Consider the following 13,980-nt stretch of genomic DNA (forward strand, 5'->3'; position numbering starts at 1 on the left):
TGGATGCACACACACACACACATGCACACACACACATGCACACACACAGACATGCGAACACACATATATGCACACACACTAACATATATACCCATTTACACACATACACACCCAAACACGCACACACACATGCATGCATGCATACACATATATGCACACACATTCACATATTCACACACATGCAGACACACACACACGAATACACACACACAAGCCTACATACCACAGTATACCACAGTAAGGTTACTTGATGTGTTTGTGCTGGAGTTTATTCAAGCCTTTCTGCAATGATGAGTCTCACACACACACACACACACACACACACACACACACACACACACACACACACACACACACACATGTGCTATGCATCCACAGCAGGTGACTGTATTGATCATCGATGAGTCAGTTTAATCATTTATCCAGATCTACACCAGCATCCTACACTCCTCTCCTGCCTGCCTGAACTGCTGGAATGGTTCACAATATGAAGTATTGGTATGTCTTCTAACTCTCTTTACTTCATCTATGTTACATCTATATAGTAAAGTTATGTTAACTTTACTTCATCTATGTTAACACTGTGTCTATATAGTAAAGAGCGCTGTACAGAAGAATTCAACTCAACTGGTGATTCCAAAATTGTGTGGTTTAGAGATCCATTTTGAGTGTCATTCATTCATTTTGCTTCAGCTTAGTGCCTTATTTATCTGGGGTCACCCCAGCGGAATGAACCGCCAACTATTCCAGCATATGTTTCACACAGCGGATGCCCTTCCATCTGCAGTACTGGGAAACGCCCATACAGACTTATACACTACGTCCAATTACGTCCAAACTATACACAGAAACGCTAACTGACCCAGCCAAGGCTCGAACCAGCGACCTTCTTGCTGTGAGGTGACAGCACTACCCACTGCACCACCGCGCCGCCCTACTGTATAAGTTTCAATTGATACTATTTATAATTCTGCCTTCAGTTTTTAGCTTGCGCTCCATGGGTTTGGTGTCAAACGCTGTGTTCCAATTGGAAGGGCTCATCCCTATACCCTAACCCCTCTGTAGTGACTGCTTTGAAGGGATCAGGGAACAGGGATGAGATCTTCTAAATGTAACACAGTGTATGACACCACTGTCTTTCCTGTGCAAAGGGTTTCCATCAGTCGTATCCTCATCCTGAAGGTCAGTTTCGAGCACTTCAGTTTGGAACAACACTTCAGTATGGTGGACATGACTGTGTTCACTCCGAAGTGCCCTTCAGAGGGCGATGTATCCTGTTTGGAATGCACCGAATGTCTCTGCAGTCCATGAGTTAAGATTCCCACCAGTAGCCCCACTCACAGTACATGTTAATACACATATATAGGTGTAAATATATACATCCTCTGATGGTGAATACTGCATTACAGCTCCTGTACAGTTCAAAGATTAAACTAGAAGTGCCTCATTTTCTAAAACCTGAGAAACTGATGTCCAGCTCACAGAACGTGCTGCTCGTTCATCTCCTTTGGGATATTTCCTCTCTCATATTTAAGGATTAACACTTGTGCACTGCACCGTCCAGTGTGTTTGAGTCTGTATACAGTTGAAGTCAGAATTATTGTTATTATGAGCTCTCCTATATATATGTTGAGGAGGGTGGATCCTCTTGATTCGGACTCTATCAGTAATGCTCCTCTTCATGTCATGTTAGCCTCTATGAAGCTGACGAAGTTGGCGATGTGTGTGTAGACGGTGTAGAGCTCCGGGCTGCAGACTGAAGACTCAAACCCGAAGCTGACCAGGCCGAGGAGCGTCCAGTGCTGTGGTGTGTGTGCGGAGCCGGCCGGGGACAGCAGGATCCCCCCGGTGTCGGCAGGGCAAATGTTGGAGCGCTCCGCCTGCCGTCCGCACAGCATGTTTTCAGACACACTGATGGGCAGGCCATGGCTGGCGTACTGCTGCTCACACTCCACCGTATCCCCCATCAGCACGCGGCCCACCCGCGCACGCTCCCCATCCGCATCTGTGAGGTCCGGCTGTAGGGACCAGCCCGTCACCAAACCCTGGTCTGCAGTCAGCTGAGGGTCCGGCAGGCACACCGGAACCACATGCTCTCCAATACGAGCCTTATCCAGCAGCTTGAGCACCGCCACGTCTGAGTCCAGAACCAGAGGGTCAAAGTTTGGGTGCAGAGCGATGGAGGAAACCTGGAGCGAAGAGCACAGTGTTCAGACTCATGGGCTTAACAGCTCTGCTTTACAGTCAGTGCTGATTTAGAAATGCAGAATTAGACAACATCAGCCCTTCAAACACACTAGGGTTAAGAGAGATTTCCCTGAGTACAGCAGGAGCAGGGCTGCAGAACCAGACAAGCATACTTCATCATTAATGGACCGTTCTGTTGCTTAGTTACAAGCTTGTCAATCATCTCAACACATAGCCATGTTTGTAGTTTAGTTTTTACCTGAGTTTGTAGTTCTAATCAAAGTCACGTCCAACACACCATGTGTAGTATTAGCAGTTAGAGAAGAGACGGTTCTGCATCTGTAGAGCATCTGAGCAGCTTTGGCACTCTTTTCAGTATGCTATGGTTTGGGACACACTAATTCTGTTTTCAAATACTATTTAGGACTGATTGTATGCGAATTGGGATGCAGCATTTGGCTGCGCTTTTTATGTTGCCAGGCAACCCCTGTATCAACATCGAAAGTTCATCAACGCAACACATTATGCTTAATCTCCATATCAATGAATTAAAATAGATCCCTACGTAGTGCACACTAGTGACAAAATGATGATGATGTGTGTGTAGTGGTGTCTCATTCCCTAGTGGGATATCTCCACCCTTTCCCACAGTGTTTCAAAGGTCAAAGGGAAGGCGTAGGGGTAGAGTTAGAGGTAGGGGTATTAAATACAATTAGCACTGGTCCTAATTTTGATCTCTATATCTAAGTCTGAAATCAAGAAGGATTTTCTAGACAAGCAGAAAATATTGTCTCGATTTAAGAAATAATATGGCAAAATGAAGTGAGTTTTTCCTTAAAACAAGCTAAAATAATCTGCCATTAGGGTAAGTGGGATTATCTAAAGTCAAAACGGAAAAGAACAAGATTATTAATAGAAAGAATCAGCTAATTTTGCTTTATTATTTCTGAAAATGAGACAATATTTATAGCTTGTGTCGTAAATGCTTCTTGATTGAAGACGTTTTAGATATTTGTGCTAGAAGCAAGACAAAACTGCAGTGTGGTCCAGCTGGAGTATCAGTACACTGACCCGTAGAGTCTGCAGGCCTTTAGCGTGTCTGCGCTCGCTGCGGTAGTGTTTCCCCAGCGTGACTCTGAGTGTGTGTGTGTCCAGCGGGTGTGATTTCCCCAGTTCCGTGACGCAGTGAGCAGCGACCACCACACTGCGCTGGTTGACCAGAGCTCCACTGCAGACCAGCTGCCACCCGTCCTCCGTCTGATCCTCCGCCTGATCCTCCTTCAGCTTCAGCTTCCCTGCTGGACGTCTGTAGATGGAGGCCAGCCATGGCCACTGCGTCTGCTCTGGCTTCTGCGGGTTGAAGGAGGCCAGCTTCCCACACACTGACACACACATGTAGACAAGAGGAAAACTAACGTGCTGTAATTTAAGAAACCACACGCGGTTATAATGAAACACCAGCGAATTATGCAGAGATCTGTGTGACAGCAAACGTGTCGCTGATTCTAACACAAATTAAGAACACACACTGCAATTTCTTACACATATTGTGCATCATTAATGTGAATGTGTGCACTCATATTGCAGTAATGTGGACGTTTAGGACGTTTAATGATGCGGGTCTCAGTGGCGCCCTCACCTGGAGAGCAGGAGACGTGGCGTCCGCTCCACTTGCCCATCTTCAGGCAGGTTCTGCGGGAGCTGCCCGAGTGCTGGTAATACGGAGACACACACTCGTATTCGATGTGTGTGTACAGATGGTGGAAACCCTGCGGGAGTGTCGGTAAACCCAGCGGGCTCTGCGTCGCACGCACATCCTTCAAGAAGACCGCCGACACGGAGGAAGAGTAAAACTTGTGCACCGGAGTCTTCCTGGAAAACACAGACAGAACACACTGATTTAAAGGGGATCTATTCTGCCCTGTTTAACAAGATATCTCTGATGTGTCTAGTGTGTGTGTGTGTGTGAGGTTTCAGCTCTAAATAGCTCACAGATAATGTTCTCCAGCTCTCTGAAACACCCTTTCAGCCTTTGATCCTAATTGTGGCGTTTTGGTGACTGCCGCTTTAAATGCAAATGAGATTCAGAAGAGGGCGGAGCTACAGACGGCTGTGCATCATTGTAATGACAGATTGAAAACTGTTTTAATTTGTTCTTAAAGTCTCCTAAATCACTGATTTATTAATGTTTTTGCAGTGTGTAAAGATGCTGCTAATACACAGAACCAGAAGTGTGTGTTTTCACCTGGACGGGACGTGAGGAGGAAGAACTTTCTGTCTGACCAGAACAGAGACTTTCGGCTCTCGACACGCTGGAAAAAACAGCAACAACACAACACAACACAACACAACACAACACAACACAACACAACACAAATCAGGCCACAACAGCTGTTAGTGCAGGGTTTATTAAAAAAGACAGAAATGATTTACAATTTTACTTTGACTTGTATTCCACTGCAGACAATACAACAAGCTTTATTTAATCTGTTCCTCATGATGGGTTTTTTTTCAATTTTCCAATTTCAAGTAAAGTTGTATCAGTAAAGCATTTCCCACAGTGTAATAGCGCTGCAACTAACCATTATTTTAATAATCGATTAATCTGTTGAATATTTTTCCATTAATCGGATAAAACAAGCATTCATTTCCAACCGTTTATTCAAAAAAGCGCATCCCTGAGTTCATATAATAATAATAATAATAATAATAATAATAATAATAATAATAATAATAATAATAATAATAATAGTGGTTTTGTCCTGTTTTCAATCCAAATATCTAAACTATTTTTAAATTAGGACACATACTAGACACATGAAATAGCATAAGAAATTATGTCTCGTTTCCTGAAAAAAAACCTTCAAAATTAAGTGATTGTTTGCTTAAAACAGGTTAAATTATTTGTGAATTGGGTTGGAAAAATAATCTTAATGAGATATAATCTCGAACAGAAGCTTCACCAGTTCATATAAACGTGTAAGTGATCGTGATCTATAACAGGAGATGGTCGTCGCCATGTTTACTTGCGGCCGCATGTTTGCCTCATTCATAAAAAGCAGAACATGCAGGATTCAGCATGTAAATACACCTGTTACTCCCTGAATACATGCAAGTAAGCGGCTGGTGAACTTAGAGAAGAGTAGATTCAACTTCATAGTGACTGGGTCATGTGTCTCTGATATGAATAAACACATCAGCAAACTATATTTGAATGGATTGTTAGACTCTCTTGTGTGTTTTATAAACTCTAAATGTTTTGTTTTACTAGTACTTGTGTGTATTTACATGTCTAAAACATAAATTAAGCATTAGACGGTTAAAACACTGCATAATTGTGGTAATACGACACGTCTTTCTCAGCGGGGTTAAGTTGGTTTTCCGACGGTCCCTTACTGAGAGCTCTGCTCAGTGCGAGCTCTTTCCGGCTCAGCGCCAGACACCGCGCCAAAGCTCAGTTTGATTTTCTCAGTTGCCACTCTAAAGGTAAACGAGCTAACGCTAACTTGTCATGCTTGTCCAGCTGGATAAGGAGTAAAACATCAGCACCAGGGACTTTACGGTCCTCACTTTAAAACGGAACATGAGTAGGACCCTGCTGTTGAACTCCCTTCCTCCTCATCCCTGTCTATGAGGCGCTGAACTCTGTATCAGTGTGCGAGAGAGACCGTGTTCACTCCGCTCCGCACTCATTTAAAGTGTTTTTAATAATCAAACGTCCCCGTGTCATGCGACATAATGAATTGATTATGAAATTCGTTGCCAACGCTTTTAGTAATTAATTAGATTTAATCGATTCGCTGTTGCAGCCCTACTGTGTAATGTTGCTGTTCCTCTTCACAACACTTAAAGATGTTCAGGGACTGAAGACAGCAAGTGATGAAGTGTTTCAGCTATAATTTTGTCTCATTCTTCCTGCAAACAAGTCTTAAGGTGTAACAGTACTCTGCAACAGTCTTCGTTGTCTCATTTTGCCCTTCAAAATGTGCCACATTCTCTTCTGAAGACAGGTCGGGGCTACAGGCAGGCCAGTTCAGTACCTGTATCCTCTTCCTCCGCAGTGTGCAGAATGTGGTTTTGCATTGTCTTGTTGAAATCTCTCTGTGCTGTCCAGCATTAATGGAGCATCACAGAAGAGCAGGTTACCTTTGCCAAGAGCAATGACACAACCCCAGACCATGACAGACCCTGGTAACAGTCTGGATGATCCTTTTCCTTTTTGGTCTGGAGCACAGAGCGTCCATTTCTCCCCAAAAACATCTGAAACACTGCTTCATCTGAGCACAGTACACGTCTCCACTGTGTGATGCTCCATCCCAGATGCCTCCGAGCCCAGAGACGTTCTTCTGGACACTGTTAACATAGGGCTTCCTTTTGGCACAGTACAGTTTTGACTGGCGTTTGTGGATGTGACTCTGTATTGTGGTGCTTGATAATCGTTTACCGCAGTAGTCCTGAGCCCATGTGCTGATCTGGCTTATAGATGAATGAGGATTCTTGATGCGGCGCCCCCTGAGGGGTCGGAGGTCACGGTTGTTCAGCTTAAGCTTGCGCTCTTGTCCTTTACGCACTGAAACTCCTCCAGATTCTTCAATCTTTAATGATGTTCTGCACTGATGAAGGTGAAATATCCACATGTCTTCCTCTCTTTCTCTGAGGAACATTGTGTTTAATCAGTTCAGTCATTTTCTCATGTATTTGTTGTTAAACTGGCGATCCTCGACCCATCTCTGCTCCTAAAGGACTAGACCTGTACTGATGCTGCTTTAGTAGCAGATCATAATCACGATCACCTCATATTATTTCCACACCATCATTATTTCACAAGTTATTTTCACCTGTCCCAACTATTTAAGAATGTGCTGCAGCTCTGAATGACAGGAAAGGTTGAACATTTACAAATGAAAAGAAGCAGACAAAACATTCATATTGTCTGCAATCAAATACAAACAAAGGGTCAGATTGACTACTGCAGTAAACCCAGAGCTCAGGGAATGAACAGTACCTCTGATGCAGACGGGTTGAGCTCCAGACCAGCTGCCGTCAGCCTGACAGGTTCTGCGGTCGCTACCGACCAGAGCGTACGACTGATTACAGAAGAAGCGCAGAGTTTCAGGACGCACACCAGACACGCGCTCAGAGAAACCATGATAGAGCGGAGGCGGTGGAGGACACGCACTCACTTCACCTGCTGAGAGACACCAGAGTAAACATCATGAAGACAGACCTGCCTGTGTGAGACTACTACAGCCTTTCTGCTTCATCCTGAATATCACGTCCACTTTAAACAGAACTTTGAGGTGTTATGTGAACATATCAGCAATTGAATGCTATAAATGACAGGTATTCACTGTAAATGGTGCAGTGGGAACTCTCTGCATGTGTTTGGGAGGATCCGGTTAGACACTCGAACAGAGAGCTCTGATTATCAACAGAGCAGATTCTGCACAGGAGGCAGTCAGTGGGAATATAGTCAGATCCCAGCTAGTTACGCTAGGCTATAATTATGTTCTGCGCGTATATAAAGGTGTTTTATTGTAGCCCACACGCTGTGAGAAGAGAAGCTGAACGTGTTTGAGTGTGGAGGAGTTAGTGAGATTCACCTTCATTCTGTGCGTCTGGCGGAGACTCTGCTGTGGGTTCTTGCTGTAAATCTGCTGTCTTTACATGTACTGGATCCTCCTGAAGAGCAGGTTTATCAGTGGCTCTCTCTGTGGTCCTGCTGGCTGTGGTTGTGGTTTCTGTGCTGTATTGAACAGCAGTGGATGATGGAGGTTCTTCAGCGTGCTTCAGCAGCAACATATCTACATTTTCCTCAATGTCATTGCTATCAAAGTATCCAGTGTTATTCTCTTGCTGTGTGACGTCTACTTCATTGAGAAGGTTTTCTTCTTTCCTGTCTTCAGTCAGTCTTGATATTGTATATTGAGGTCTTCTCTCTGGTCTGTCGTCTTTAGTTTTGTCCTCTGTGGTCTGATTGTTCTCCATCCTGTCTATCAACACAATATCTACATATTCCACATCTTTAGCTGGAGTTTCGACTTTCTCTTCGATGTGTAGATGTTCGACTTTATCGAAGAGTTTAAGGCCGTCTTTATCCTCTCCGGGATCTTTCTTTTCAATAGTGTTGATGCTGCTGTCGGACTCCTTATATTCAGCTTTAGGCTTTTCTTTCACAAATAGGCTGACAGTTTCTTTGTCCATGTCTTTTCCCAACACTAGATCGTAGTCCTTTCCAGCGGTGGGCTTCTGTGCTTTAATATCTTTCTCTGGTTTGGACTCGTTTTCTTTTTCCTGTGAGGTTTTGTTCTTGGCATCGCCCACATCGTCTGCTCCAGCAGGCTTGAGTTGAACTTTGTTTTCCTCATGATCTGCTGTAGAAATCACATCCGGCTCTGAAAATACAACACATTTATGTTTAACTGAAACACTTTACTATGCACATAAGGTACCACTGGAAAAACAAAATAACCAGACCTACAGTATATGTCAATGAAAACTGACAATACATTGAAGACCTTGCATTGATTAATCCTTGGATATTGAAATATCAGCTGCAGACTAGGCATGGGACGATAACCGTTTTCAAGGTACACCGCGGTTTGGAAAAGTCAAGATTTTAAATTCGCCAAAATTTTCTATAACACCATTCCTAAGGTATGTGTAAGATATTTATTTACTTTATTTGTTTGTTCTTTTAGGACGACAGTACCTCCAGCTGAAAAGATATCCAAACATGCTGTTTTAAATTGTAAAGAAATCAGTGTTTTTAAACAAATGAAGACAGCAGAAGTCAATGATCATTGGAAATATTTAACCTGACATGTTTACTGCTCCAAAACATTTTAAATCTTTCAAAAATAAAATATATTGTTTTCAAAGGGGAAAAAATATTGTTTTTTTTATCCAAACATTTTAAAAATATATATTTTAGAGCAGTAATTACAATACCGTGATATTTTTATCCAAGATTATCATACCGTCAGAATCTTATATCGGCCCATGCCTACGTATATACATCTGCAGTTGGCATTTAAACTCTGGAACAAAATTCCTAGCACAGTTCGGGAAGCAGACACACTCTGTCAGTGTAAATCTAGACCAGGGGTCACCAAACTTGTTCCTGGAGGGCTGGTGTCCTGCAGATTTTAGCTCCAACCCTAATCAAACACACCTGATCAAGCTAATCAAGGTCTTGCTAGGTGTACTTGAAACATCTAGGCAGGTGTGTTGAGGCAAGTTGGAGCTAAACCCTGCAGGGACACCGGCCCTCCAGGATCGAGATTGGTGACCCCTGATCTAGACTAAACACACATCTCTTTGCATTAGCATACACATAAAACACACATGCATCATTTTTGAAACCCATATCCTTCCTAAAAGACACTAGTCTGTTTCTGCTTATCCTGAGGGTCACATAATCTTGGATCCGGCCCGTATCCTGAGCAGATTCTTATAGTGGTAATCAATAAGTCAAGAGCTCAAGACTCTGCAAAGGCCTCTGTGCCCAAAACAAGGCTTTAAAACCCAACATGTTATTATACAGCAGGTCTATTCCACCAGCCAGACCTTTCTTTGAGTACCTGTGATGCAGGTTGGTGCCGTCCCGCTCCAGGTGTTGTTTCCCAGGCAAGTTCTCTGAGCGGCCCCCTTCAGTTTATACTGCTTATAGCAGAAGTACTGTATAGCAATAAGCACATCGTTTGGTCCGTAAACAAGGAAGTGGTCACCGTTCTCCGGCTTTGGAGGAACGCCGCAGTTTTGGAAATGCACTGGTGAAAAGACACAACCATGCTTCAGTAATACAGATTCAAAGGAGCTGCATTGCATTAAATGTTTACAGTCCCTTAAAATCAGTGTTTCTCAACCACATTCCTGGAGGACCACCAGCACTGCATGTTATGGATGTCTCCTTTGTCTGTCACACCCACTACAGGTCTTTCAGTCTCTGCTAATGAGCTGATGAACTGAATTAGGTGTGTTTGGTTGAGAGGACAAGGAAATTGTGCAGAGCTGGTGCTCCTCCAGGAACGTGGTTGAGAAACACTGTTTTAAATCAAACCCATGACCTACTGTTTTCAAATCAGCTTACCGCACTGTGGAGTTGGGGAGCTCCATGAGCCGTCCAGCAGACAGGTGGAGATCCGGAAACCCTTTAAAGTGAATCCGGGGTCACACTGGAACACAACATGACCTCCGACCCGCTCATCCAGATGCCTCATAGAGCCGTGAGCTGGGATCAAAGGCCTTCTGCACTCCAGCACTGCCAGATCACACACACAGCAGATGGTATTGGAGTTAATTGCGTGGTATAAATTGGTATAAAAATGGTAAAAGTGTAAAGGCTCATTAATATTTCTGCACACAGCAGGTCCAGTGTAACCTTGTATAAAACACACCTCTCAATAAATCTAACTACACAGCACAAGAGCTGGTCAGCTTGGTCATGGTGATGAGTGTGGGTGAAGCTAAGAGCCATGTGTGTGGGGTGAGTCTGGAGGTATGAGTGTTTAACAAGTGCCGAGTCTCGTAGAGAAGCTCCAGATGGAGACTTTAGTTTTGTGTTAACGTTATAATTAAAATTGTTGCTCGTTCTCCAGTTCTCGGTTCTTTCTTTCTTGAATGAGTGTGAGCTCCAGCTTCTTCAGGTCAAGTCAAGTTGAGCTGTTATTGTTTCTGTTTTCAGGCTGTAGACTGTGCTGCCATTTTGAGAAGTGATTAAGATAGTCAATAATAAGTCGTCTCTCACCATGTTCACACCTCTTTCCAGTGTACCCGGCCAGGCAGGCGCAGTGGTAGGAGCGCGAGGAGTCCACCACACAGGTGCCGTCATGCAAACACGGAGAGGATATGCATTCTACACAAACACAGACACACAGAGCATCATAACATTACACCACTGACTGAATAAAGCTGGTCGAGTCACTCTGACAGGGTCCAACTGTGATAGAGGACTGGATCAGAGCATCTCCAACAGGGGAGCATCTTCTAGAGCAGTGGTGCTCGACCCTGTTCCTGGAGATCAACCTTCCTGCAGAGTTCAGCTGCAACCTTGATCAAATGCATCTGTCTGTAATTACCAAGTTCTCCTCCAGATCCTACTTAAGCTGCGCTCACACTGGACTCTTCTCCCCATAGACTTCCATTCATACGCACGCAGATGAGTCAGACTGGAAACGCAAGCTCGTGCGACAAGATCAAGCTTGGTGAACTCTGACCTGTGAAATCGCATCACTTGACCAATGAGACCAATCGAGGATCAAAACAGGACCTCTCTGGACAGACAAGTTAAATATGGACCAATCGGGGTTTTACATGTCTAATCATCTTGTTTAATCCCGCCCCTTTCCGCAGTGCCGTATGACAGAATTTTGCGAGCTCAAACTCTAGTGTGCCCGCAGCTTTAGTTGTGTTTGATCAAGGTTGGAGCTAAACTCTCCAGGAAGGTAGATCTCCAGGAACAGGCCTGAGCACCACTTTTCTATGGTCTTCATGGATTCATATAATCAAAACTGATAGTAATATTAAACACGAGGACGGACAAACTGAGTCACTGAAGGATAACCCGGGAATACAGACTGAAAGTGAAATACACGATGATCAATCACAGTACCTATAGGGACTTTCATGCTGGGGGATTATAGGAACTCGCCTCTGAAGGACAACTGTTTCCCTCTGGTCATCTTCTTGATTGCATTCATAAGTCAATAGCAATTGAGGTGAGATAAGCTGGCGGACCGAGACATCAATTTAAAGGGATAGTTCACCAGAACACAGGTATCTTCTACATGAAAATGCAGGATCGGGCGACTGAAACCCATAACTTTCTGAAACTCCGGGTACAGTGTGATAGTGTGAACGCTACAACCAGGGATTTTGCCTCATGATGTGAGGGGGTTTTCTTCTTTCTGATTGGCCAACATGGCTGGTTCAAGGCAAATGCGGAAGATGCAACTGAGATGAGTTCAAATGCATCACATATTCTGAGTGGATCACACTGTGTGATGGTGATCCACCTCTGTTCTCACGCTTGCATTTGGTGTGAATCTAACATAACAGGCTTTTATTGCCCCCTGCTGGTTCAGTGTAACATGCATGTCTTTTCATGTGGACAGAGATTTATTTTTAAAGTTTATAACTCTACATGTGTACGTGTGGACATGGCCTACATTTGCTGTTATTTTACACACCCTCAGGTCCAAGATGTGACTTTCATCCTTCAGTAAAACAGAGGATTTTTTAGCTGGAAAGTTTTCTGGCATGTGTGCAATTGTGCAGAGGGTGCCATACGTTTGAGATTAAAAATATCTATGCATGCCAATCAGAATTACTATCTGCAGCTCCTGATGATGCACTGAGGTCTTTATGAAGAGAAATGATTGAGCAGTGCAACAAATCAAACATTATTTTCAACTTTATTACCTGTTATTAGCAATAGTATCTGGATACAGCCTTGATGATTCATGCTGGGACTGCATATCTCAAATAAAAAGCATTGCATGCAGCTCAGATTGCATCTGCAATAAGGATGCACACTTGGGTTTGTGTGCCACAAAGAGAATGGGTATGATCTCAGAAATGTTCAGCTAGAAATATTCTTTACTGTTCTACAGAAATAAGAGTCACCTACATCATGGATGAGCTGGAGGTGAGTAGATTAAAATTAGGTTTTCATTTTGAACTGTTAATTGTCACACCCTTAAGAGCTGGTCAAACCAAGCATTATAACTATAAAGCAAATGATAAAGACTTTATTCTGAATGTCAAACTACAGCAGAGTTCAGAGCACAGCTTTAATAATAGAGATGTAGAGATGCGCCCCCTGCTGGACGCACTAACACTTCATCCAGGAACTCCAGGACCCTAACCATAGCCTTAACCTTAACCCTGCTTAGCTTCAGTGGGAAACCAGTCACACCAGAAGTTACTTCCTTTACAGATGTTTACAGATGCTGCTGCTGCTTCCAGTCAGTTCAGACTTTATTCTGCTTTATTTTGATGGATCTAAATAATATAATATTTACCCTAAGAGTTTGGTGGAAAACAAGCAGGATTTTTAAACTTAATAATATAAATTAATAATGAATAAATAATCTGCTTCTGCTTTCAAAACTTGTTTTTGAATGGTTTAATGGTGTAATCCAAGAAAAAAACCTTAAAAGCAATCATAGATGTGCTCTTGCTCAAAATGTTGCTTCCATCTAGTGGTTAAAGCACGCAATTACACATTTAAATCATTTTAAAGTTTTAAAGTTTAACACACAATCCTTTTATTTTGCATGGATTTTTTATTTCTATCAAGTGTTTTATTCTATTCTTTATTAAATTTTACTGTTGTTATCTGTTGTCCAGATGACTGAGGGGTTTGTAATGCAACATCTTTAAAGCATTAGATTTATAGACTACTTGTAATACAACAACACATGTTCTGCACTAATAAACGACTCCGTTTTCCATTTATATGCATTGAGTTGTTTGCTAATGTAACCCCGCCGGTCCTACACCACCCAACCCGCTCTGAGCTGGGATCGAACCGGCGACTCTCCGCATAGGAGTCAGTTGCTCTAACGAGAAGGCTAAAGACCATGGAGCCTTCAGGAGTGAGGTTTACTGACACAGCAGATGACCAGCTGGCCTACGCGACACTAAGACTCTCTCACCTGAGCTCTCCTGGAAGATGGCGAAAAACCCATCGAAGTGTTTATATCCATCTGAGACGAACAGCAGGTGCAGGGAACTCCCAGAGCTCCTGATTGGAGGAGGCCGCTCGTTTCCACAGTATCGACCAATCAG

General features: G+C 43.3%; 1 protein-coding gene across 2 annotated transcripts in view; it reads right to left on the bottom strand.

Annotated features, from left to right (window-relative positions):
• Positions 1-238: 238 nt before the first annotated feature.
• pamr1b (peptidase domain containing associated with muscle regeneration 1b) overlaps positions 239-13,980 on the bottom strand; it is a 26,756-nt gene continuing 13,014 nt past the window's right edge. The window contains exons 5-14 of one of the 2 annotated variants that reach the window (XM_056451583.1): positions 13,848-13,980; positions 10,937-11,044; positions 10,280-10,450; positions 9,771-9,959; positions 7,791-8,582; positions 7,193-7,375; positions 4,433-4,499; positions 3,827-4,059; positions 3,259-3,569; positions 239-2,189 (exon numbers count right to left, since the gene is read on the bottom strand). The exon at positions 13,848-13,980 is cut by the window's right edge and continues 85 nt beyond it. In XM_056451583.1, coding sequence (XP_056307558.1) covers positions 1,680-2,189; positions 3,259-3,569; positions 3,827-4,059; positions 4,433-4,499; positions 7,193-7,375; positions 7,791-8,582; positions 9,771-9,959; positions 10,280-10,450; positions 10,937-11,044; positions 13,848-13,980 — 2,697 coding nt within the window. In that variant the 3' untranslated portion in view covers positions 239-1,679. Of the gene's footprint in view, positions 2,190-3,258; positions 3,570-3,826; positions 4,060-4,432; positions 4,500-7,192; positions 7,379-7,790; positions 8,583-9,770; positions 9,960-10,279; positions 10,451-10,936; positions 11,045-13,847 lie in introns of both variants that reach the window. The other variant, XM_056451582.1, reaches the window with a different exon arrangement.

Source organism: Danio aesculapii, chromosome 25 (genome assembly GCF_903798145.1).
Source record: "Danio aesculapii chromosome 25, fDanAes4.1, whole genome shotgun sequence".
Classification (NCBI taxonomy): domain Eukaryota; kingdom Metazoa; phylum Chordata; class Actinopteri; order Cypriniformes; family Danionidae; genus Danio; species Danio aesculapii.